The sequence below is a fragment of the Oncorhynchus nerka genome, linkage group LG21 (assembly GCF_034236695.1).
Source record: "Oncorhynchus nerka isolate Pitt River linkage group LG21, Oner_Uvic_2.0, whole genome shotgun sequence".
NCBI lineage: Eukaryota > Metazoa > Chordata > Actinopteri > Salmoniformes > Salmonidae > Oncorhynchus > Oncorhynchus nerka.
This window is the reverse complement of record NC_088416.1, coordinates 31,142,978-31,168,771: the sequence shown is the minus strand read 5'-3', so window position 1 is coordinate 31,168,771 and position 25,794 is coordinate 31,142,978. Positions and strand designations below refer to the sequence as shown.

The 25,794-nt window shown below is 46.3% G+C and overlaps 1 protein-coding gene across 1 annotated transcript; it reads left to right on the top strand.

Annotated features, from left to right (window-relative positions):
* The first annotated feature begins 29 nt into the window (after positions 1-29).
* LOC115110579 (protein Wiz-like) lies at positions 30-21,739 on the top strand. Its single transcript, XM_065006589.1, is given in 18 exon segments — positions 30-270; positions 854-1,049; positions 1,202-1,385; positions 1,721-1,796; positions 4,850-5,007; positions 5,087-6,826; positions 8,203-8,640; positions 8,817-9,191; positions 12,255-12,374; positions 13,952-14,127; positions 14,129-14,462; positions 14,560-15,003; positions 15,142-15,633; positions 15,764-16,306; positions 16,527-16,741; positions 17,546-17,831; positions 17,924-18,089; positions 18,412-21,739. Coding segments are annotated over 17 exon segments (6,249 nt in total). The 5' UTR covers positions 30-270; positions 854-923; the 3' UTR covers positions 18,788-21,739.
* The last annotated feature ends 4,055 nt before the right edge of the window (positions 21,740-25,794 follow it).

Below are 25,794 nucleotides of genomic sequence, written 5' to 3'. Positions count from 1 at the left end.
GCATATAAATTGAAACATGGATTTGAGAGGGATAGCATGAACGCAGTTCTGAATCGACGTCACTCACGTAGCCTTGGCGTGCCTGCAGGCAAATAACATGGAGTCGAGCGGGTTCATGGAAAAAAATGTAGCACCGATGTGACAAAATTATAGCAACACACTCTACATGCATTCATGGACTGAGGATATCCGTAGCTTTGTTCCATATGAAGCATGGAGAACGGTGCGTAAACAACTCCTTTCCTCAGACCTCAAGCCAGGCCGTTTTCCGTGAGTACATAATATCGGGCGTTATTACATTATAAACATTTTTTCACATATTTATATAATGCTTGCTACATCCATCCACAATGCCCTTGCAGGTAGATATATTCCCCCCCCCCACCTTGATGTGTTAGCTACTTGCATTTGCGTTTATTTTTAGCTAACACGCGAGACAGGGCCTGAATAAAAGTATACTTTTGTACGTGGCCATTTGGGAAATATGTTATATTCTCACAATATCACCAGACATTGTGAAAATGGGTCAGATATTCCCAAAATTGCAATGGGCTGAACCTGTGACGCCACTGCGCGATGCTTGTTACCATCTCTTGCGTTTACGATTTGTCAAATTCATCAAGGTCTTGGTGTGATATTGTGGCTCACTGACAATGCAGCATTTGAAGCAGAAAATCAAGTGGCCAACCCAGACCCCCAAATTAGTGACATGATTTTCCAATTACTTTAAATTGGTTGTTTTGTGTGCATCAGAACACCTTTTATGGAGTGCTGCTTATCTCTCTGTTATGACAGTATTATGGAAGTGTACCCCATGTGTGTGTGTGTGTGTTGTTTGTGTATATGAAAACAGTGGAAGAGAACACCACACAATGTAGACTATAGTGGTCAGTAGTGGGACGCCACACTGTGCTCTGGGGACCATGGAGCTAGAGGGGGACTCTCTTTCTCCCAGGGATTCCTTCACCTCAGTGAGCAGCTATGGGCCACCACCCTCATTCTCAGCACAGGACACCGCAACACACAACCTCCTAAATCACACCTTACAGGTAAAGATAATCCTTTCATGGTCGACCACCACATTCTGCATTTGCTGAAACATAGGCTTTTACATAAGTGAAAATCACAGACTTCAGAATCAATGTCAGTTGCATTCAGTATGCTGCCTCTTGCTGTGAGATTGCATCAATGTCATCAACAGGTTTCAGACGAGCTCACCTTCAGTGGGAGCCCATGGTCCAGTGGTGACAATGGGGACTTTGAGAGGACCGGAGGCCCCTTATCCCAGGTGGAATCAGGGAGGAGTGCACAGAGGAGCATCAGGCCCTCAGCCTTTCCCTCCTCCCTGACCTGGGACTCTGACTCTGAGAAAGAGACACTAGACGGTAGTTACCACACTGGTTTATTACGGAGCTTTGTATGAACACAATATGAATCATTCTATTGCATTTTTAAGTGTGTCCCATCCATGTCAGTGGTGTAGTTTATGGGCTTTCCTAAATGTGATGCTATCAGTTAAACTTGTTGCTATCAACCACAGCTATATTTGTTGACACTTCCGGGAATGTTTCAATGTTCCTCCATCTGCTTGTAGTCAAAACTGTGTCTCTTACTAGGAATGACTACTGTAAATCTTTGCCTGTGAATTTACCTGTGGGTGGCCGACATGTGAAGTGACGTTCCTGTTGTTGTCTGTTTTGTGGTTTGCGCTGTCTGTCAGAGGAGGAGCTACAGCACTTTTCTAACCCTCATGGTCTGGCCGCTCACAGCCCAGGATCCCCCTCCTCTGGACTCAGGTGAGATGGAGGAATAGAAGGGCAGCCGGCAGGAAGATAGTTACAGTTGATGTCAGAAGTTTACATACACCTTAGCCAAATACATTTAAACTCAGATTTTCACAATTCCTGACATTCAATCCTAGTAAAACTTCCCTGTCTTAGGTCAGTTAGGATCACCACTTTATTTTAAGAATTGGAATGTCAGAATAATAGTAGAAAGAAGGATTTATTTCAGCTTTTATGTCTTTCATCACATTCCCAGTGGGTCAGAAGTGTACATACACTCAATTAGTATTTGGTAGCATAGCCTTTAAATTGTCTAACTTGGGTCAAACGTTTTGGGTAGCCTTCCACAAGCTTCCCACAATAAGTTGGGGGAATTTTGGACCATTCCTCCTGACAGAGCTGGTGTAACTGCGTCAGGTTTTTAGGCCTCCTTGCTTGCACAGTTCTGCCCACAAATTTTCTATAGGATTGAGGTCATGGCTTTGTGATGGCCACTCCAATACCTTGACTTTGTTGTCCTTAAGCCATTCTGCCACAACTTTGGAAGTATGCTTGGGGTCATTGTCCATATGGAAGACCCATTTGTGACCAAGCTTTAACTTCCTGACTAATGTCTTGAGACGTTGCTTCAATATATCCACATCATTTTATTTCCTCATGATTACATTTATTTTGTGAAGTGCACCAGTCCTTCCTGCAGCAAAGCACCCCCACAACATGATGCTGCCACGGTTGGGATGATGTTCTTCGGCTTGCAAGCCTCCCCCTTTTTCCTCCAAACATTACGATGGTCAATATGCCCAAACAATAGAGGTTGACCGATTCATCGGAATGGCCGATTAATTAGGGCCGATTTCAAGTTTTCATAACAATCGGAAATCTGTATTTTTGGACAACGATTTTGACGATTATTATTATTATTATTTTTTTACACCTTTATTTAATCTTTATTTAACTAGGCAAGTCAGTTAAGAACAACAATTCTTATTTTCAATGACGACCTAGGAACGGTGGGTTAACTGCCTCGTTCAGGGGCAGAACGACAGATTTTCACCTTGTCAGCTCGGGGGATCCAATCTTGCAACCTTACAGTTAACCAGTCCTTGTGGAGACTGCCTGTTATCTTATAAAAACAATCAATCAATCTTGATCACTATTTAACTACACATTGTTGATGATATTACTAGATATTATCTAGCGTCTCCTGCGTTGCATATAATCTGACTGAGCATACAAGTATCTAACTATCTGACTGAGCGGTGGTAGGCAGAAGTAGGCGCGTAAACATTCATTCAAACAGCACTTTCGTGCGTTTTGCCAGCAGCTCTTCGTTGTGCGTCAAGCATTGCGCTGTTTATGACTTCAAGCCTATCAACTCTCGAGATGAGGCTGGTGTAACCGAAGTGAAATGGCTAGCTGGTTAGCGCGCGCTAATAGCGTTTCAAACGTCACTCGCTCTGAGCCTGTGGTTGTTTCCCTTGCTCTGCATGGGTAATTCTGCTTCGAGGGTGGCTGTTGTCGGTGTGTTCCTGTTTCGAGCCCACGTAGGGGCGAGGAGAGGGACGGAAGCTATACTGTTACACTGGCAATACTAAAGTGCCTATGAGAACATCCAATAGTCAAAGGTTAATGAAATAGTCCTATAATTCCTATAATAACTACAACTTAAAACTTCTTACCTGGGAATATTGAAGACTCATGTTAAAAGGAACCACCAGATTTCATATGTTCTCATGTTCTGAGCAAGGAACTTAAACGTTAGCTTTCTTACATGGCACTTTTACTTTCTTCTCCAACACTTTGTTTTTGCATTATTTAAACCAAATTGAACATGTTTCATTATTTATTTGAGGCTAAATTGATTTTATTGATGTATTATATTAAGTTAAAATAAGGTTTCATTCAGTATTGTTGTAATTGTCATTATTACAAATAAAAATATTTTAAAAATCAGCCGATTAATCGGTATCGGCTTTTTTGGTCCTCCAATAATCGGTATCGGCGCTGAAAAATCATAATCGGTCGACCTCAAACAGTTCTATTTTTGTTTCATTAGACCAGAGGACATTTCTCAAAAAAGTACGATCTTTGTCCCCATGTGCAGTTGCAAATCGTAGTCTGGCTTTTTTATGGCGGTTTTGGAGCAGTGGCTTCTTCCTTGCTGAGCGGCCTTTCAGGGTATGTCGATATAGGACTCGTTTTACTGTGGATATAGATACTTTTGTACCTGTTTCCTCCAGCATCTTCACAAGGTCCTTTGCTGTTGTTCTGGGATTGATTTGCACTTTTCGCACCAAAGTACCTTCATCTCTAGGAGACAGAATGCGTCTTCTTCCTGAGCGGTATGACGGCTGTGGGGTCCCATGGTGTTTATACTTGCATACTATTGTTTGTACAGATGAATGTGGTACAGTCAGGCATTTGAAAATTGCTCCCAAGGATGAACCAGACTTGTGGTCTACAATTTTTTTTCTGAGGTCTTGGCTGATTTCTTTTGATTTTCCCATGATGTCAAGCAGAGGCACTGAGTTTGAAGGTAGGCCTTGAAATACATCCACAGGTACACCCCCAATTGACCCAAATTATGTCAATTAGCCTATCAGAAGCTTCTAAAGCCATGACATAATTTTGGGGAATTTTCCAAGCTGTTTAAAGGCACAGTCAATTTAGTCAATTCTGACCCACTGGAATTGTGATACAGTGAATTATAAGTGAAATAATCTGTCTGTGAACAATTGTTGGAAAAATGACTTGTGTCATGCACAAAGTAGATGTCCTAACCGACTTGCCAAAACTATAGTTTGTTAACAAGTAATTTGTGGAGTGGTTGAAAAACGAGTTTTAATGACTCCAACCTAAGTGTATGTAATCTTCCGACTTCCACTGTATGAGTGATAGGACACGACACTACAAGGCAGACAGACAGTAAACCAGAGAGGTCAAATAAAGTGACAATCGGACACACTAACAGGTTAGGCGGACACATGGTCAGATAGACAGATAGGGACTCATTGCTCTGTCTGACCCACTCATACAACTGTCTCTTTCTGTATAATTTTGTCCAGACCTGACAGTGAGGATCACCAAGCACCTGAACAATTGCAGCACGTACCCACTGAGACAAACCTACTCAGCCATGTGGAGGAGCGGGACCAAGACAAGCCTAACACACACAGAGAGGGCCAACATAGTTCAAAAGAATATAAGCATGATGGGGAGCAAGGTTAAACACCAGATAAAACATAGTTTATTTTCAAAATAACTCCTTTTCTAATTTCCTTTTGTCTCTTAACCATCCACAGTGGGAGATGACAGAGTCTGGAATATATCGGAGAAAGCTGAACTGTTTCAGTCCAAAGTGACATCAAAGGAGGGGTGCAAAATTGAAGAGGAAAGAGAGGAAGAGGATCTGACAGGGAAGGACAAGGAACCTGAGCGGGATGTGTACACCTTTCCTGGAGACTCAGACACAGAGAGCCCCCCACCAGCACCCTGGGCACACTGCACCTTCATCCAGCGTCGGAAGAAGAAAAGGGCCCTGCTCAGGCCCTTCTCTGGCCAGGGCTCCTGGGAACGCACATCAACAGGAGCTGGGATGAAGGCATGGGGTGCTTCCTCAAGAGCAAAGAGCTTGGGGCCAGTGAAGGTGAGTGGAGGGGCCTATGACTTTAAGGAGGACTTGGAAAAGGCAACAGAGGAACTGGAGAAGGTAGAAGAGGAAAAGGGTGGTGAAGAAGGAGGAGGAGAGGGAGAGCTTGGTGAAGAGATTTTCACATGTGTGGAATGTAGCATTTACTTCAAGAAGCAGGTCTACCTGCAGGATCACATGCAAGAGCACAGTCAGAGCAGGCCGGGGGCTGGCAGGAGGGAGCGTGGAGTGAAGGGCGCACGATTTCGGTGCGTGGAGTGTGGATGGAACCTGTCAAACAGGCTGGCTCTGGCGGACCACAACAGACGACACCAGGAGTCTCGTCAGAAGATCCTGGAGGAGATTGGGAAGCTGAGTGACAGTGGGAAAGGAGAGACTACGCAGGGTGAGCCGAGCAAGGTGACCAAACCTGCAAGCCCAGTCCTAGAACCATTTGTAGCTCCAGTCACGACTCCAACTCTAGTCCCATTCACAGAGCCAGTCCCAGCTCCATTCACAGAGCCAGATCCAGCTCCATTCACAGAGCCAGATCCAGCTCCATTCACAGAGCCAGATCCAGCTCCATTCACAGAGCCAGATCCAGCTCCATTCACAGAGCCAGATCCAGTCCCAGTTCCAGTCCGGGCCCCAGTCAAAGCTCGAGCCAAAACCCCAGTCAAAGCAAAGGTCAAAGGCCCAGCCAATCGTCGCTATCTCTGCCTCAAGTGTGACTTCAGTACACGCACCTCACAGGCATTGGCCAACCACGCCAAGACCCACAACAGAAAACCTACTGGTCTGCAGCGAGCCTCTCCACGCTTTCAGCCAAAGCTCACTCCTATGGAGCCGTCTGTGTCACCTGGATCTGCCTCTGGCCTGACCTCCATCTCTCTCACTTGTGATCAGTGTGCCTTCCAGGCCTCCAGTCAAACTGTTCTAAAGGAGCACCAACACGTGGCTCACCCTGCGCAGACCTCCATCTGTGGGGAAGGGCCTGAAGAGATTAACAGTCCAGGGTCCAGAATTGATGCCTCCTCTCCACCATGTTCTGATAAGCTTTCTAAGCCTGTCTCTCCACCAGAGGGCCAAAGCCAGTCAAAGGCCAGTAAGTCTTCCTCTAGTTGGATCTCTGCTATGGAGGACAGTGACACACAGCCCCAACCATCAAACACTGCTACAGCTCCCCAGCGTAGAGAGTTAGCCTTTAAGACCATCGGGAACAAGAGGGCAAATAGGAGAGGGAAGGCGGGGACAGAACTCCTCCGGCCAAATCCCAGACTGGACAGCGGTCCACCTGAGACCGATGATGCACAAAGACAGCGCCAGAGCCCTGACCTGGCAGCCGATATGAACCAAAAAGAGACTGAATCACTTGTTGGATCCAAACCGCTCACCAGGGCTCGATCCCTCCGAGGTGAGACTAAGCTGCAGAACCTATCCCCTCAAGCCTTCTCGAAACAGTTGAAAGAAGCCAATACCTTAGACTTTCTTTAGAGTCTCACCTATTAAACTGCTCTCATGCTAATTCTGAGACAAACCTTTCATCATTAATGATCTGATACACTAGAGCAGTGGTTCCCAACTCCAGTCCTCATGTACCCCCAACAGCACACTTTTTTGTTGTAGCCCCGGACAAATAACACCTTATAAGGGCCTGATAATTAGTTGACAAGTTGAATCAGGTGTGCTTGTCTGGAGCTCCAATAAACATGTGTACTGTTGGGGGTACTTGTGGACTGGGGTTGGGAACCACTGCACTAGAGAATGGCCACACTATATGCATATCCATAAGCAAAAATATTCTACTGTCCAGAATATTTTGGACTCCTGAGGCTACTCCGAATTCCAATTCAATATTTTCTCTCTTTATTTTCAACTTGGACCTGCATAGTTGGGTAACCTGTGATATTTGTCCTTCAACATTGAAATTATATTCACCTAGAATGCATAACTTGTGCTTCATTCATGTGTACTGTTGGACAGTGCTATCAAATAATATCATAATATCACAAGCAGATCAGTCACTGGGTTGGCCGTAACTGAAAATGCTCAGCAGTCCCTGCCTGGCCCATAACTGAACCTGGGTTGCCCGTTGCTTCCCTTCCATGCCCTGTGGAGGTGCCTGCCCCGGCAATGCAGCTGAAACTCATTTTCTTAGCTAGCCTGCGGGGGGCAGCAGAGTGCCTGGGGCTGACTGAGGGCCAGCAGGCCCAGCTAAGACACACGCTGTCCCCTGTCCTCAATGAGCCCAACCGCTTTGACCCCCAACTCTCCTCTCTTACCTTGGTCGTTGGGAGGGAGGCAAGGCGATGGGTGAGTGACAGGCTGAGTTGTGAAGTAGCCACCTGGCATGCAGTGATGCATGGCTCCCCTCACCAAATACAATATAGTCAGCCTTATCTTCCTTGCGCTCTCCCCAAATCAATATAAAGGCTCAGTTGCTAGGTGAGTAGATGTCTGTTTCTAATTTCACCCCATTGCATCTTATCACTGTTCTTCATGTTACGTCTGTTTGAATGGCCTCTGTAGTGTTTGTTCCATCACTGCCCTGAAGGGTCTCTGTATATGATGCCTATTCTTGATGTGCCATTATATCACGTGGTAAATTGACGTGATATAAAGTTATCTCATCTGCTGTTGAAGATTGTTTGAGCCAGTTGCTGACACAGCAAAAACCCAGCGGCACATTGGCTCTCCAGGACTGGGATTGAACACTTCTCTATTATAATACTGTGTAATAAATGGCTCTCAGCTCAGCCTCATACTATATCCCTTTCCTTCCTGCGCTAGATGACTCCTCTCTAAAACAACAGAGCCTCACAGCCTCAAGCTCTACAGAAGGGAAGCCCGTGAAGGAAGAGGACGGGGAGACAAAGGTTGCTTTTGAAAAGAAGAGTAACAAGGTTTTTGCTGCTGAAAATGACGATGATGATGACAACGATGATCATGACGAAGAAGAGGAAGAGGAGAATATCCGGCGTTTCCTAGAGGAGGGCATATCAGATGAGGATTATGAGGAGATTGATGAGGAAACAGGGACCCTGAAGAGCGTGGAGAGGAAATGCCCCTACTGCCCTGATCGCTTCCACAACGGCATCGGGCTGGCCAATCATGTGAGGGGCCACCTCAACCGAGTGGGCGTCAGCTACAACGTGCGCCACTTCATATCCCCTGAGGAGGTCAATGCCATTGAGAAGAAGTTCTCCTACCAGAAGAAGAAGAAAAAGGGTATCTGGAATCTTTGTTATTACATTGTTAGGACCTTGTCTGGTGTATGATGCGGTATATTTGTGATAAACTATAATGTAACAAAGTAACAAGTATCAGTCAGGGTAGAGGATGTGTACAACTTCCAAGTCGGTCTGTAAACTGCTAACGTTTTATGTGCCCTTCTCTCTCTCCAGTTGCCAACTTTGACCCGGATACGTTCAGTGTGATGCGCTGTGAGTTCTGCAGTGCTGGCTTTGACACCCGGGCTGGCCTGTCCAGCCACGCCAGGGCACACCTGCGGGACTTTGGGATTACTAACTGGGAGGTGACTGTCTCGCCTATCCATATCCTCCGGGAGCTCTTCTCCAGCCGCCCAGACCTGGTCCTCCCCACAGCCCCCCCACGCAGCCCAGCCTCAGACGAGGAGGAGGAAGACCTGGAGACGGAGGAGGAAGAACCAGGGGGAGGGGAGGGGAGTGAAGAGGCAACAGGTGCAACAGTCTCCAACCTACTGCCATCGTCGCCTTCTCAGCCTTGGAAGAAAGACCACAGCGTTGGTGAGCCTGAAGGTGTGTGTGTACCTGGTGTGTGTACTGTAGGATGCCTTTTTGAGCTGGCGTGGTGGTTTATGAATACAACACACTGTGGTCTGACTGTGTTATAGGTTGTTGGTAGATTACATGATGGTTGATCAGCGTGAATAAGACTTCCAAAGAAATGTCTCTGTGCTGAATATGGTAACTAATGGTAACGGCAGTGGCAATGCAATGCACAAGGGATATTGAATGATGAAAACGATTCTGTGCAATAGTTTTGCAACTATTTTGTATTATGGAACTACTCTCCTGATGTGGCACTTTGCCTGTTGGTGTTGTAATATCAGTCCCTAGTTGTGAGACTTGTGTGATGTAGCAGATTTCTTGTCTATGATGAACTGCAGTATTTGGGACAAAGTGTTACTGTACATCGAGCATATTAGAGGGAGATGTGGTGCTCAGCGCGTTTGTCCCAGCCTCTGCTCGATTGGTCACGCCTTAGTTTAGCGGTGCATGTGTACGGGGGCAAAATGGCTGCTTCCACCTCCCTGCAGACACAAACAATAGCGGAAAAACTGTCTGGCTTTCGCTGCTGGGAGTCCGATGCACCGCAGCTACTGACCGGTGAGTACCACGCACCGTAACGCCGGTGCCCTTTAAACATTCATCGGCTTCATTGTTGCACGTCGCGTCGTAGCCCGTATTGTTTGCTGTACGTCAAAATTGTCTCAAGACACATTATCCGTAAAAAAAATCAAATAATATTAGACCATTTAAAATCACTGTCGCGCGCTAAAGGTGAGATAGACAAAGTCAAGGCATTGGCTACAAATGTGTCATTCTTGTCATTGTTCGAGTTGCTTGTATCACTGTAGCTACGCGCGCAGGAATGTGTTTTGCAACATTTGATGTGGACTGTCATTTTCTGTGTGATATATTTTGTGCGTCTCGGATGACGTTCACTATTTCCAATACTGCAGGATTTCTAAAATTACCTACAGTTCCCAAATCCTCGCCATTTTACTTTCCTTTGATTTCTTGAATGTGGTCGCTCTGGTGTCATTCTTTATGAATGCATTGCCTCATGCTTATAATACAGGAATAACGGACTACAAATCTGTAGTCGTATCAAAACTTATTTTGATCTTAAAAATACATTTAAGTGTCACTTTATTAAGTGTCAGGTTACTTGATGTTACTGTAGGCCTACTACTGCTATATAATGAAAACTGAAGTCCGGATTTTGTAACTTTGTTACTTTTAATAGTTTTATCAAATCAAGGTATCATTTTGCTGCAGTGATCACATTTTTGATGCTGCAAATAAAGCGAGAAAAATCAAAGGTGTCATTTGCTCTGCGAGCACCCTGAGACGAGATCAACTGACAAGCGCAGAGCCGCCCACCGGACAAAAAGCATTGTCTACTCACGTCGCTTATGATTTACCGTTTTGTCGCAGAAAATTGTAGTTTTGTCCCAGAAATACACAATCGCAATGAAAGGCATGTGTCTGTTACGAAATGTACAACAACAGGAAAACGAAGAGTGTTTTGCCATTATCACAGGTCTACACACTTGAAGAAGTGATTTATTTGACAGACTATGTCTGAAGCGACAATAATTGATGAGCGCTGCAAATTGCAGTTATTTGAATGAATATCGTTTTATTATCATTATTAGCTGCTCCATTGTAAAGGTTTTATGTCTTTTTTGTTATTCATAAAGAAACATAACACATTGTATTATTTAAAAACGATTTAATTTGCCTATGCATACACTATATATACAAAGTATGTGGACACCCCTTCAAGTTAGTGGATTCGGTTATTACAGCCACACCCATGTCAGGCAGGTGTATAAAACCGAGCCCAAAGCCATGCAATCCCCCTACAAACATTGGCATTAGAATGGCCTTACTGAAGAGCGCAGTGACTTGGCACCGTCATAGGATGCCACCTTTCCAACATTTCAGTTCGTCAAATTTCTGCCCTGCTGGAGTTGCCCCGGTCAACTGTAAGTGCTGTTATTGTGAAGTGGAAACGTCTAGGAGCAATGACGGCTCAGCCACGAAGTGGTAGGCCACACAAGCTCACAGAACGGGGACACCAAATGCTGAAGCGCGTAGCGCATAAAAAATGTCTGTCCTTGGTTGCAACACTCACTACTAATTTCCAAACTGCCTCTGGAAGCAACGTCAGCACAATAACTGTTCTCTGGGAGTTTCATGAAATGGGTTTCCATGGCCGAGTAGCCGCACACAAGCCTAAGATCACCATGCAAAATGCCAATCGTTGGCTGGAGTTTTGTAATGCTCGCCTCCATTGGACTCTGGAGGAGTGGAAACGCGTTCTCTGGAGTGATGAATCACGCTTCTCCATCTGGCAGTCCGACGTTCGAATCTGGGCTTGGCGGATGCCAGGATAACGCTACCTGCCCCAGTGCATATTGCCAATTGTAAAGTTTGGTGGAGGAGGAATAATGGTCTGGGGCTGTTTTTCATGGTTCAGGCTAGACCCCTTAGTTCCAGTGAAGGGAAATCTTAACGTTACAGCATACAATGACATTCTAGACAATTCTGTACTTCCAACTTTGTGGCAACAGTTTGGGTAAGGCCCTTTCCTGTTTCAGCATGACAATGCTCCTGTTCACAAAAGGGGGTCCATACAGAAATGGTTTGTCGAGATCGGTGTGGAAGAACTTGACTGGCCTGCACAGAGCCCTGACCTCAACTCCATCGAGCACCTTTGGGATGAATTGAAACGCAGACTGCGAGCAAGGCCCAATCGCCCAACAATTAGTCCCCACAGCAATGTTCCAACATCTAGTGGAAAGCCTTCCCAGAAGAGTGGAGGCTGTTATATCAGCAAAGGGGCGACCAACTCCATATTAATGCCCATGATTTTGGAATGAGATGTTTGACGAGCAGGTGTCCATATACTTTTCGTCATGTTGTGTATTTTCATGTGTTACTAGTTACCAAAATGAGTACTTATGTAATTTTCCTGGTGACATTAGGCTCCATGTTTAATTCACATCCTCCCAGGTTAATGACTCTTTAATGAATGACTCATTCATTTGGTTGTGTATTGTGTTTCAGGCGGGGAGGAGGAAGAGCAGATGCCAGCACTGGACAGCTTGACCTCCAGCCCAGGGAGGAAGGGTCTGTTTTCCCTGGACCCAGAGAGCCTCTCCCCGAGGGATGAAGCTGACATCAAGGGTGAGACTGAACAACATGGGGCAAGATGAGATGAGACATAAAGCTCCCCTGTGATCTGGAGGCTTTGTTAGGTGGCAGACAGATGTGGCTGAGGTTACCACAGCCCCTAGCTGAGAATTTTCAACACGATATGTACATCACAGTCAGTCAGTTTTACATGGCAGGAGAGTAAAAATTCCAGCCAGATTAACCTAATGTTTTTTGGCAAACTCCAAGGTCTTCTGATAATGCTAGTCCTGTGCATAACGACATCCCTGTGTTTTTCGAGACATTACAAGAGCTTGACAGGTGCTGAGCACAAGAACAAGAACTGATTTGATGAATTGATGCTTAAGCAAAGTGCTACGCATATATTTTATATGAATGGCTTAAATTGATCAAGTTTCACAGTGAATACTTTTGTTTATAGGCTATGTTTTGTGCCAATGAATTGATGTTGAACATCGCCAAATGCGCCAGTTTAATTAAATGTGCAATAAAAAAACATTGTGCCTAGGCTTATTTCATTCAACCGTGGCTGTTGATGTAAGCAATAGGTTGCAAACAGGGCTTCCCTGATTCCCCACTGAGCTAAACTTTTTGGGAATTGGCAAGTTCACTTTCTCATCCATAGACGCATCTCAAGTGCAAGAGCACTGTTCAACAGCTCACATCAGCAGGATGGGAGGCCTTGTCATTAGGACAGTCTACCGTCGATCCCTAAAATAATGATTATGATCACACTTCCGTAATTTAAACATGGGGACACCTTTACATTTGGCCGCCAAGCATGAGTTATCAGTGTAGCCTTTATCGTCTAGACATGATGTTGACATATCTTCACGCTTAGAATAAAACCCTCCAGGCTTCCATCATAAGAGTCAATTGAATGAAAACAAATGAAGAATTAAAGGCTGCAAGATGTTAAAATGTATACCGTGCGAATTGTCCTCTGGAATAATTAAAATGCTGGTGTATTAATTACATAACCAGCGTCTCTGCTAATACTAGTCCCGTCTGAATAGGGCTATAATGTGACCTTTGTCAAATTGTGCTGCATAATTCACTGTTTTCCAATGGAGTATGAAGTTAGCGACTTCAAACATGCACTGCCACTCGATACTTAAAAATGTTTAATTTTTGAAACATTTACTTTGTACCTGTGCTTGTCCAGATTGTTATACAGCTGTCCGAGGGAGTTGTATCAGTAGTTTTTGATGACAATTGCATTCTATGCATCTCCTGCCAAAACAAAAACAATCGTCCTTCAACGATGGGGCTGTTCCTTCTTCATTAGCAAACAACGGTGTAGGTCACTTAAAATGCTGTTTGTATCAAAAACTACGGATTGCAGCAAACTCATTGCCACTCAACTCGATTGTATCATGGAGTTGAGAATTCTCAGCTACACAGCCTCCTGCTCTTTTTGTCACCGTCCGTTAATTGAAGTGCTATAAATGATGTAATAATACATACACCAGTGCTGAACTATGACTGAAATAAAATATGCAAAGGGAAATTTTTCCATATATTCCATATTTTGCTGTGTGCTGGTCAGCTGCATCTCTTCCCTCTCACTGTTGTCCTCTCTATTTTAGTGTCCAACCTGTTAAAGTGTGAGGTGTGCAGTGCCCCCTTCGAGACGAGGCGGGGCCTATCTAGTCACGCCCGTTCCCACCTGCGCCAGCTGGGCATCGGCATGTCGGAGAGCAGCGGGGCACCCATCGACCTCCTCTACCAGATCACCAAGGAGCGTGGTCTGGATGGGCACTTCCCCCCCTCCCCTCCCCCGCCCCCCCGTCGCCAAGAAGCCCCTTCCCGTCCTGCCAACCCCACGGAAAGAGGAGAGATATCAAGACACCGACATGGACGAGAAACCCATCCCTCTCTCCATTCCCTCCCCTGTGGCCTCCCATCCCCCCTCCTCCCTCATCAGGGCCTGCTCCCCTTCTCCTGTGGTGAGGAAGGCCCCCATCTCTTCTCTGCTGCCTGTGTCATCCCCCCTACGCTGTCTGGACCATAAGCCTGGAGGGGTGAAGAGCACCACCTCTAACCTCTCTGCCAAACCCTTCTGGGCTCCACAGGAGACTGATGCCCCACTCAACCTCAGTAAGTGTGTCATCCATCCCCAACTGATTAATGCACAAGTTGTAAAGGTGTCTGAAGTAAAACATTTCCTCATACCCCATTTTCCTCGTCTGTGCAGCATTGGAGGTGGACCCCAACAAGGACATAGTGTGCCAGCTGTGTGGCGCCTGGTTCGAGACGCGGAAGGGCCTGTCCAGCCATGCCCGAGCCCACCTGCGTCACTTTGGGGTGGAGTACTCGGAGTCCAAAGGTTCCCCCATAGACCTCCTCAACCAGCTCATTCACACTGATGACTTCAAGCACAGAGCCAGCGCCCTGCAGCCTGAGGGGCCCCAAGGGCTCAGGGGCCTCACAGCCAGCCTCTCCTTCCCCAAACGCTCCCTCCTCACCACCTCCTCCACACCTCTCCTCTACAAGGTCACTACGATGGGGGGCGGATCTGGGTCCAAAGCTACCTCTTCCTCAGCTTCCTCAATGTTTGGCCCGCCCTCCAAACGTCCCAAGTCCTCCAAATTACAGGTCTTCCGTTTGAGTGGCGGGGAACTCACGCCCATCCCCCACAGTGAGTGTCTGTCATATGATGGAAACTAAACTCATTCTCCATTCAATGCAATACAGCATCAGTGACTTGTTGATGTACAGTTTCGTGAGGTGCTTATTTTAAGTTGATCTTCATCTCTACTCTCCATCTCTCCTGCAGGTGAACCAGTGAAGGAGATCGGCTGTGAGTTCTGTGGGGAGTACTTTGAGAACCGTAAAGGTCTCTCCAGTCACGCGCGTTCCCACCTGCGCCAGATGGGCATCACAGAGTGGACAGTCAATGGTTCCCCCATAGACACCCTGCGAGAGCTGATCACACGTCGAGGTCTACCATGCGCCCTGCCCCTCAAGCCCCTAAAATCTCCCCCTCCATCCCCCGGACCCCCTCGCTCCCCCTTGTCCTCCGCTGCCTCGCCCAGCCTCCTGAGTCGCCTCCCTTTTGCCTTCGCCCACCCACCCAGCCACCAGTCCACAGTGCGTAAGATGGGCTCAGCTCCACCGGCCTCCCCTAGCCTGATAGTCAAGCTGAAGCCTGAGCCTATGCAGCTGGAAGTCACCATGCCAGGAGCGGTGGGGGGAGCAGCGGGATACTCCTCTGAGCCACTGAATTGCAGCTGGAGCAGCTCCGACAATATGCTCCCTCTTAACTTGGGTGAGTCCAAGTTGAAAGACCGTCTTGTAATTATTAAGGTAATATCCATACTGAAGTGATGCCTTGTTTTTATTCTCTACTGTCTCTTTTTGCATCTCTCTGTCTCCCCCTCCCTCTGTTCCTCCCACAGTCACAGCCCATGAAGTAGAGCCCACTCGGGACATCCGCTGTGAGTTCTGTGGGGAGTACTTTGAGAACCGTAAAGGTCTCTCCAGCCACGCCCGTTCCCACCTGCGCCAGATGGGCATCACAGAGTGGACAGTCAACGGCTCCCCCATAGACACCCTGAGAGAACTCATGCACAAGAATGGGGGCACCTCGTCCCCAGCCCCGGGGCTGAAGAAGGAGACCAGCCAGGGGTCCAGCCCCACCTGGGAAGGCCTGGTAGGGGGCCTGGGTTACCAGTCGCCCAAGTTCTCCCGCAAATCCCCCCTCAACCTGCTGCACTCTGGCTCCCGGCTTCATAAGCACGGCCTGGGGGCGGTGGGCCTCTCTTCCACCCCTCCCGCTGGGAAGTTTTTTGCGGTGTCCCTGCTGGGTAAAAGACCCATGTCGGAGGAGGGCCGTCCAGTTGAGAGGTCACCATCCCACCCCCAGTCCTTTTCGCCCCTGCCACATGACCTCTCCATCAAAGGGAAGTCCTCTCCAGACAAGAATGCCGGAGGGCACCTGGGTAAGCCATGACCTTACTAAAGATCCTCAGAAGAGTTGCAGTCATCCTTTAACTTGCTGACTGTCTTTTAGTACAGACTCATTGCATTTAGCAGAGAATGACACATATGTTATATACATTTAATTTTATGAAACATTGATGAAATGTCTCTAACTTAAGCCTAGCTCTGACTGACAACACCCCTCCTTTGCCTTCTCTCACCCCCTGACCCCCTCCCCAGATTCCAGCTGTGAGCTGTGTGGGTTCTACTTTGAGAACCGCAAGGCGCTGGCTAGCCATGCGCGGGCCCACCTGCGGCAGTTTGGCGTAACAGAGTGGTGTGTGAACGGTTCGCCCATCGAGACGCTGAGTGCCTGGATGCGCAGCCGGCCCCACACGGTGGTGGAGATGCACCGCAGCTACATGCAGGGATCCAACCGCTCCACCTCCAAGAAGGTCAGGGAGGAATTGATTTATTTAGTAGTTTTTATCTAATGGTGATAGATGATAGTAAAAGGACTATGCTACTCACAATACTTGCAGTGAGATTTATCTCGAAAGTTCCATTTTTCCAATGTCCATGCGAAGGCAGCAATTATTTATATTGACTTAGAGTAAACAGTGTGACATTGTGCACACAATGCACAATCAAGCTGCAATATTGCAAAGTCGTTTTTTATTAGTGCCGACCTCGTCCATTTAAGTCGTGGGTTTCGGACCGCTATGAGGCCTGTCGGCACAGTTTTAGGGCTGTTTAGACCATTGACATGACAACCCATATCGTTAAAGGTCAGGTGAATTGTTTACCATAATGCTTTAGCTCTCTCAAACTAACAACACCTGCCAGGAGATGGGCTTTTAAAGGTCAAAAGATGGAATTGGCCTCAGCCACCACCAGACATTTTGTGATTTAAATCCATCACTCAGATCTGCTATCATGTAGCTCCAACACAAAGATTTTCATATCAGCATATTTCCTCTGTGGGGGACACAACAGGTTTAGGTATTGACTTAATAGTTGCTATGGTAACCAGAGCACCAGGTGACATAGATCCTTCATATTCAGATGAATTATGTTCTAGAAAATAGAGTTGCCCATCCCTCCTGAATTAGCATAGTGTATTTGTGTCACCATTACTCCCTCTGTGATGAGTTGACACACATAAAGACTAGAAGATTACTCTGTCATGTCCTTCTATTAGAGTACATTGAGACAGCTATTTTAATGAGAAGCACTCATCCCTCTCCTTTATGTTGCAGAAAAGCAGCTCGTCTCTCTCCCCATCGTCCGACTCTGACCTCCTCCCCCCCATGCCCTCCCAGAAGCATTCCTCCTCCTCCCAGTGGGCGGCTCTGGGGCTGGCCCAGGCCAGACGGGTAGGCCGGGAGCTCACCCTGGCATCACCCCGGGCAGCAGAGGGTGATGCAGGTCTCACTCCCCCCTCCCGACCCAGCCACAGCAGCCACAGTCCCGCCCGACATTCCAACACCCTTCCTCCCCACACACAGGTGGCCCGCAGTGAGCTCAACGTGCGCCTGCCCAGAGGTGAGTGTGACACACAAACACACACAACTATTCGCCATACACACATACCTGTCCATCTCATGCTCAGCCTGGTGTTCTCTCCTCATGTCCAGGCTTTGAGCGGCGACCTCTTAAACACCCCTCCCACTCAGAGGGAGGAGAGAGGGACAGTGGCACCCCCAAGCCCCCTCGCACCGGTACCATTCCTGCCCTGGTGCCCAAACCCCCTTCCACCCCCCTGGTAAAAGTGGTGGGAAAGATCTACTCCCTCAGGTGCCGGTGAGTTTCTCTGGGGAATTGTGCAGTACTGAACTCATCGCTTAATCTCAAAGTATGCCATATTCCCAATATAGTGCACTCCTTTATAGCCCTTGTCAGAAGTTATGCTCTATTATGGGAATAGGGAGGCACTTGAGATTTGGAAGTTGTGTGAATGAGTGCTTTTAGTCTGTCGGCCCAGGGGCCATAAAAACGTTCACGATAATTATAATCTGTTGATTTATTAAAGCAACATTTTTAAATGATCCATGTACCGTTCCTGTCTCCCTCCTGTGGTTGTATGATGTGTGAGTACAGTGTGCTCTCTGCCTCTCTCCGCCAGGTTCTGTGAGGTGGAGTTCCAGGGTCCTCTCTCTGTGCAGGAGGACTGGATCCGCCACCTCCAGCAGCACATCCTCAACCTCAACTACAACAAGCCTGCTCCCTCTACCACAGATCCCCCAGCCCAAGACCACAACCCAACCCCAACCTCAACCTCAGTCCCAGCCACTACCTCCAGCTTCACCACAACTCCTGCCCCCACCTCAACCTCACCCTCCATCCACACCCACACCACAGCTCCTACTGTTCCCCCTCCTTGCAGCCCCTCTCCTCCCCCAATGGCTGAGTCTGCTCCAATTGTCACTGCCACTCCAATGGCAACAGCCTCAGCAGAGTCCACCCTCACCCCGATCCTGATCCCCACCCTGTCCTTGTAACCCCCAGGTCCATAACAATCCACACATTCTTCTAACCATCTTGTTCTGCCACGTCTTTGCCATGCCTTGTTTCCATCCACTTGTTCCTTCGGCCTCAACACTGGGGACCTGTTGTTGAAGTGTTTTGAAGAGAAGCTTTCCCCCAACGAGCTCTCTCAACCCCCAGCCTCTCCTAGGAAGCTCTGCAGATGGTTACAAAGCCCCATTGCCATGGGAACCCAAGCTCTCCTGACCAGAGTGGGTGATTGCAACTGTCTAGGGCTTCGGGGTCTGCTGTTTCTTCTTTGTTTGGACTTGTTTGAGCTGAATGTTCAGTTTGTAACGTGGACAGTTACACTTCCTGCCGCTCAGTGGTTAACCGAGAGGTTAACTTAAAACCATATTGAACTTTGACCTATCTCCCTGCTCTAAACAGTGCTTTACAAAGACCTGATAGGCTCCGCCCATTTATATTTGAAGCACTTAAGAGGAGCACACTCATGGCTCCTGCTTTACTTCCCTCAGCAACATTTTAAAAGGAGTTTAAATCATGTTTTTGTATTCATGCTTAGTCTATGGTACAGACTTAAAAAAGCCCATTTACACGTTATTTTGATAAGACAATTTTAACGTAGACAATGTCACCTAGCACTTAACTAAATGCCCCATTGATTAGGGCAGTGATGATGAGGAAAAGGCCCCTTTCAGAGAAAAGGTAGGACCCTGTAGAGGAAGCAGCACCTTGAAGGGACGTCCCATTCACCTTAGTGTTAGGCTGACAGGTGCAGTCACACAGTAACTTAATGTTTTCTGAATGTAGTTAAAGGGATAGTTCACCCAAATTACATATTGGTTTCCTGACCCTGTAAGCAGTCTATGGACAAGGTATCACAGCAATCCATGCTGTGGTTTAGTTTCATTGGCACCCTTTCCAAATTTTGTGGCACAAATCCAATTTAAGTAATGGCTATATGATATTATCATTTTTCTAACATCATGTCCAAATCATTCGGAAAATGTCTAAAAGCACAACAAAGTCACTTATATATAAATGCTGATATCGGTCCCATGGGATTTGTGCCACAAATGCTAAAACGTTATCATTTGAAAACAGTGCCAGGGAAACTAAACCAGGATTGCTGTCATACCTTATCTATAGACTGTTTACAGGGTAAGGAAACCAATGTGTCATTTGGGTGAACTATCCCCTTTAATGCACTTATTATTTTAGATGACTGTGCCATATTAAATTAGGCTGGTCATTATGTTATTCCATAGTTTAATGTCCCCAACACTGTTTAGCTAACTGCATTTAAGCTCTTGATGAAACTCCTCTATTCTTTCGATGAAAGGGTCCATAGAAGTATTGACGGTCGCTATTTCAAGTTTCAATGCGGACACACATACAAATGTTGCCATTTCTTTTTTGCCTTGTCAATGAAACCCAAAACCTTGGTTGTTATTTATTACACATTTGAATGTGGTGAACTAGGTTGTTTTTTAGGCTCAATTAGAACATTGGAATGTTTGAAATTAGGCCAGTGACACTTTTATCTAAGTGCATAAGCTATGTGTGTTTGTTAGTTTGTGTGTGTGTATTTTTGCACAAGAGGTGCATGTGTATGTCTTTCAATGACTTTTAAATGCTAGACAGAGGTCAACAGTAGCTAACACACAGGACCTCTCCGTAGCTACAAATCTAGCTAATCATGGGATCTGGTCTATTTTTCAGTCTGATCAGGACTTGACTGCATCTGCCATTCTCCTAAGGATGTGCCAAAGAGTGTGTTTACTCCCTGGTCTCACCTCTGTAAGCTGTTTACATGGGACCTGTTCATAGGGAGGAGCTCTGCACAGCTACGGAGCAACCAAGGCTCCTCATTGGACGTGGGACATGTATCGGTGTACATCTGGATCCAGTGTCTCCCAGTATGTGAACCACAGAGTTGACTGACTGTTGCAGTGACATACATAAGCGGCCTTGGCTTCATGGAACTGTTACACTACTGCATTATTGCACCCAGTACACGGACGCCCACAGAGGTTGCTATCTGTCAGAGCTCTGTGAAGTATTGGTGCCCTTAAATCCAGACGCATTACGTATGGCCTCTGGTGGAACAGCTTCTAAACTGGGGCGACGCTGTCGCTCCAGCGTGTCTTCACATTGCTTCAGGTAAGTGTTTATATTTCCTGCAAAGTAAAGCAATAACTGAAGAGTCCATACAGAAATTAACTTTTCAAGTTTGTTCAAGCATTAAACTATGTTGAAAACATGACTGTTTGACCCTAACAATCCCCCATACCTTTTATGGAATATAGATACGTATATATAACTACATGTACTTATGAAACTGTTGATGCTATTAGAGCTATTAACAGTTCTATTAACAGCTAGTTACAAAACAAATGGATCTTGATTCCTTTTATCGTGATTTAGTTTCAACCTTCTATGACATGTCTTTTTATTGCTCTGTGCATTTGTGTATTTGCAGTCCAGGAGGTGAAACCTTGATGAGTATTTTTTATTTTATTGGTGCTCATGAGAATGGGATAGTGGGGATGGGGAGTGACTGAAGACAGGAGAAAATGAGTGATTGTTGTGTCCTAAGATCAGAGGACTCTAAATACTTCAGTCTTTAAAGGGGACCACTTTTGCACGTTCAGATTTTCCTCCACCAGTGAGTGTTCACACCGTGATAGGGTTAGCCTCTGGCAGGTTTGTGACTGTGTTACTGTGTAAGATGAGTTTCCGCTGGTGTTACAACTAAGTCCCCTTTAAGATTGCCTGTGTGTACCCCTCAGCTGGTATGACTGGCTGCAGAGGGTTGGTGTGTGTGTGAATGAGTGTGTGGAGAGCTAAGACCATGATCTGATGATGATAATAAAAAATATTGAAGAATTGTACTGTACACAAAGGGTTGAGGTTCATGTGAATCAGCTCCTGAACAAACATTAAATGTGATTTCAAACTCAGCCACTTTTGAATTGAGTCTTCTTAAATGCTTTATCATGTTAATTCAATGTCTGTCCTACAAAAATGCTTTAAAGGGAATGAATGTTGGATAACACTTTACTAACATGTATTGGGCCAGCAGGAGGAGCTAGAAGACAGGTTCTGTACTCCATAGTCATCCTGGAGAGGCTCTCTATATGTTGAATATCAAGAAGTTGCTTTTACAATACAAGATCAACAGAACAGCACAGAAAAAACATCCAATACAGAAACAATTATAAAATAGGTCAAGAAAGAAAATGTTATGTATGATTTGGGACACATTGTCAAACGCTCCCTAAAACACTTCTGTGTGCAGGCCTTTCTAATCGACCTGGCCCGGGTATCCTGGAAGGACATTGACCTCATCCCGTCAGTTGAGGATGCCTGGTCATTCTTTAAAAGTAACTTCCTCACCATTTTAGATAAGCATGCTCCGTTCAAAAAATGCAGAACCAAGAACAGATACAGCCCTTGGTTCACTCCAGACCTGACTGCCCTCGACCAGCACAAAAACATCCTGTGGCGGACTGCAATAGCATCGAATAGCCCCCGTGATATGCAACTGTTCAGGGAAGTCAGGAACCAATACACGCAGTCAGTCAGGAAAGCTAAGGCCAGCTTCTTCAGGCAGAAGTTTGCATCCTGTAGCTCCAACTCCAAAAAGTTCTGGGACACTGTGAAGTCCATGGAGAACAAGAGCACCTCCTCCCAGCTGCCCACTGCACTGAGGCTAGGTAACACGGTCTCCACTGATAAATCCACGATTATCGAAAGCTTCAATAAGCACTTCTCAACGGCTGGCCATGCCTTCCGCCTGGCTACTCCAACCTCGGCCAACAGCTCCGCCCCCGCAGCTCCTCGCCCAAGCCTCTCCAGGTTCTCCTTTACCCAAATCCAGATAGCAGATGTTCTGAAAGAGCTGCAAAACCTAGACCCGTACAAATCAGCTGGGCTTGACAATCTGGACCCTCTATTTCTGAAACTATCTGCCGCCATTGTCGCAACCCCTATTACCAGCCTGTTCAACCTCTCTTTCATATCGTCTGAGATCCCCAAGGATTGGAAAGCTGCCGCAGTCATCCCCTCTTCAAAGGGGGAGACACCCTGGACCCAAACTGCTATAGACCTATATCCATCCTGCCCTGCCTATCTAAGGTCTTCGAAAGCCAAGTCAACAAACAGGTCACTGACCATCTCGAATCCCACCGTACCTTCTCCGCTGTGCAATCTGGTTTCCGAGCCGGTCACGGGTGCACCTCAGCCACGCTCAAGGTACTAAACGATATCATTACCGCCATCGATAAAAGACAGTACTGTGCAGCCGTCTTCATCGACCTCGCCAAGGCTTTCGACTCTGTCAATCACCATATTCTTATCGGCAGACTCAATAGCCTCGGTTTCTCGGATGACTGCCTTGCCTGGTTCACCAATTACTTTGCAGACAGAGTTCAGTGTGTCAAATCGGAGGGCATGCTGTCCGGTCCTCTGGCAGTCTCTATGGGGTGCCACAGAGTTCAATTCTCGGGCCGACTCTTTTCTCTGTATATATCAATGATGTTGCTCTTGCTGCGGGCGATTCCCTGATCCACCTCTACGCAGACGACACCATTCTATATACTTTCGGCCCGTCATTGGACACTGTGCTATCTAACCTCCAAACGAGCTTCAATGCCATACAGCACTCCTTCCGTGGCCTCCAACTGCTCTTAAACGCGAGTAAAACCAAATGCATGCTTTTCAACCGATCGCTGCCTGCACCCGCATGCCCGACTAGCATCACCACCCTGGATGGTTCCGACCTTGAATATGTGGACATCTATAAGTACCTAGGTGTCTGGCTAGACTGCAAACTCTCCTTCTAGACTCACATCAAACATCTCCAATCGAAAATCAAATCAAGAGTCGGCTTTCTATTCCGCAACAAAGCCTCCTTCACTCACGCCGCCAAGCTTACCCTAGTAAAACTGACTATCCTACCGATCCTCGATTTCGGCGATGTCATCTACAAAATGGCTTCCAACACTCTACTCAGCAAACTGGATGCAGTCTATCATAGTGCCATCCGTTTTGTCACCAAAGCACCTTATACCACCCACCACTGCGACTTGTATGCTCTAGTCGGCTGGCCCTCGCTACATATTCGTCGCCAGACCCACTGGCTCCAGGTCATCTACAAGTCCATGCTAGGTAAAGCTCCGCCTTATCTCAGTTCACTGGTCACGATGGCAACACCCATCCGTAGCACACGCTCCAGCAGGTGTATCTCACGGATCATCCCTAAAGCCAACACCTCATTTGGCCGCCTTTCGTTCCAGTACTCTGCTGCCTGTGACTGGAACGAACTGCAAAAATCGCTGAAGTTGAGACTTTTATCTCCCTCACCAACTTCAAACATCAGCTATCCGAGCAGCTAACCGATCGCTGCAGCTGTACATAGTCTATTGGTAAATAGCCCACCCATTTTCACCTACCTCATTCCCATACTGTTTTTATACTGTTTTTTATTTATTTATTTATTTACTTTTCTGCTCTTTTGCACACCAATATCTCTACCTGTACATGACCATCTGATCATTTATCACCCCAGTGTTAATCTGCAAAATTGTATTATTCTCCTACCTCCTCATGCCTTTTGCACACATTGTATATAGACTGCCCATTTTTTTTCTACTGTATTATTGACTTGTTAATTGTTTATTCCATGTGTAACTCTGTGTTGTCTGTTCACACTGCTATGCTTTATCTTGGCCAGGTCGCAGTTGCAAATGAGAACTTGTTCTCAACTAGCCTACCTGGTTAAATAAAGGTGAAATTAAAAAATTAAAAAAACATTTATCAGGCTTGACTACCCCAATTTATAATGCTGAGATTCTGCACAACTGTCATAATCAATCAAGGGGGTGGGGGGGAATTATGTGGAATTAACTATTTAAAAGACAACAAAACATTAGTGAACTAATTCTTGCTTCCTGAAACCCAGGGAGCCACTTCCTAGATCAATTCCTATTAACCTACATTGTGACCCAATGTATTCAAGTCAATAAGCTAATGTAGCTACCTAATCAATGAGATGAATAATGAGTTACAATAGAATGACTGTACAATTGTTGAAAGCACTTAAATTGGCTTTGACTGCAAATCCATCTTAATTGGACACATTAAAAGTAGAAACCAAAAACCAGCAGTATCACGGCTCAGGGTAAGACCCAGATGCAGACACAGGAGGTGGATAGTACAGTCGTGGCCAAAAGTTTTGAGAATGACACAAATATTAATTTCCACAAAGTTTGCTGCTTCAGTGTCTTTAGATATTTTTGTCAGATGTTACTATGGCATACTGAAGTATAATTACAAGCATTTCATAAATGTCAAAGGCTTATATTGACAATTACATGAAGTCAATATTTGCAGTGTTGACCCTTCTTTTTCAACACCTCTGAAATCCGCCCTGGCATGCTGTCAATTAACTTCTGGGCCACACTGATGGCAGCCCATTCTTGCATAATCAGTGCTTGTGGTTTGTCAGAATTTGTGGGGTTTTGTTTGCACCCGTTTCTTGAGGATTGACCACAAGTTCTCAATGGGATTATGGTCTGGGGAGTTTCCTGGCCATGGACCCAAAATATTGATGTTTTGTTCCCCGAGCCACTTAGTTATCACTTTTGCCTTATGGCAAGTTGCTCCATCATGCTGGAAAAGGCATTGTTCGTCACCAAACTGTACCTGGATGGTTGGGAGAAATTGCTCTCGGAGGATGTGTTGGTACCATTCTTTATTCATGGCTGTGTTCTTAGGCAAAATTGTGAGTGAGCCCACTACCTTGGCTGAGAAGCAACCCCACACATGAATGGTCTCAGGATGCTTTACTGTTTGCATGACACAGGACTGATGGTAGCGCTCACCTTGTCTTCTCCAGACAAGCCTTTTTCCGGATGCCCCAAACAATCGGAAAAGGGATTGACGAGGAGGAGTAGTAGGAAGGATCGGGGGACCAATGCGCAGTGTGGTAAGTGTCCATATTGTTTTAATAAGA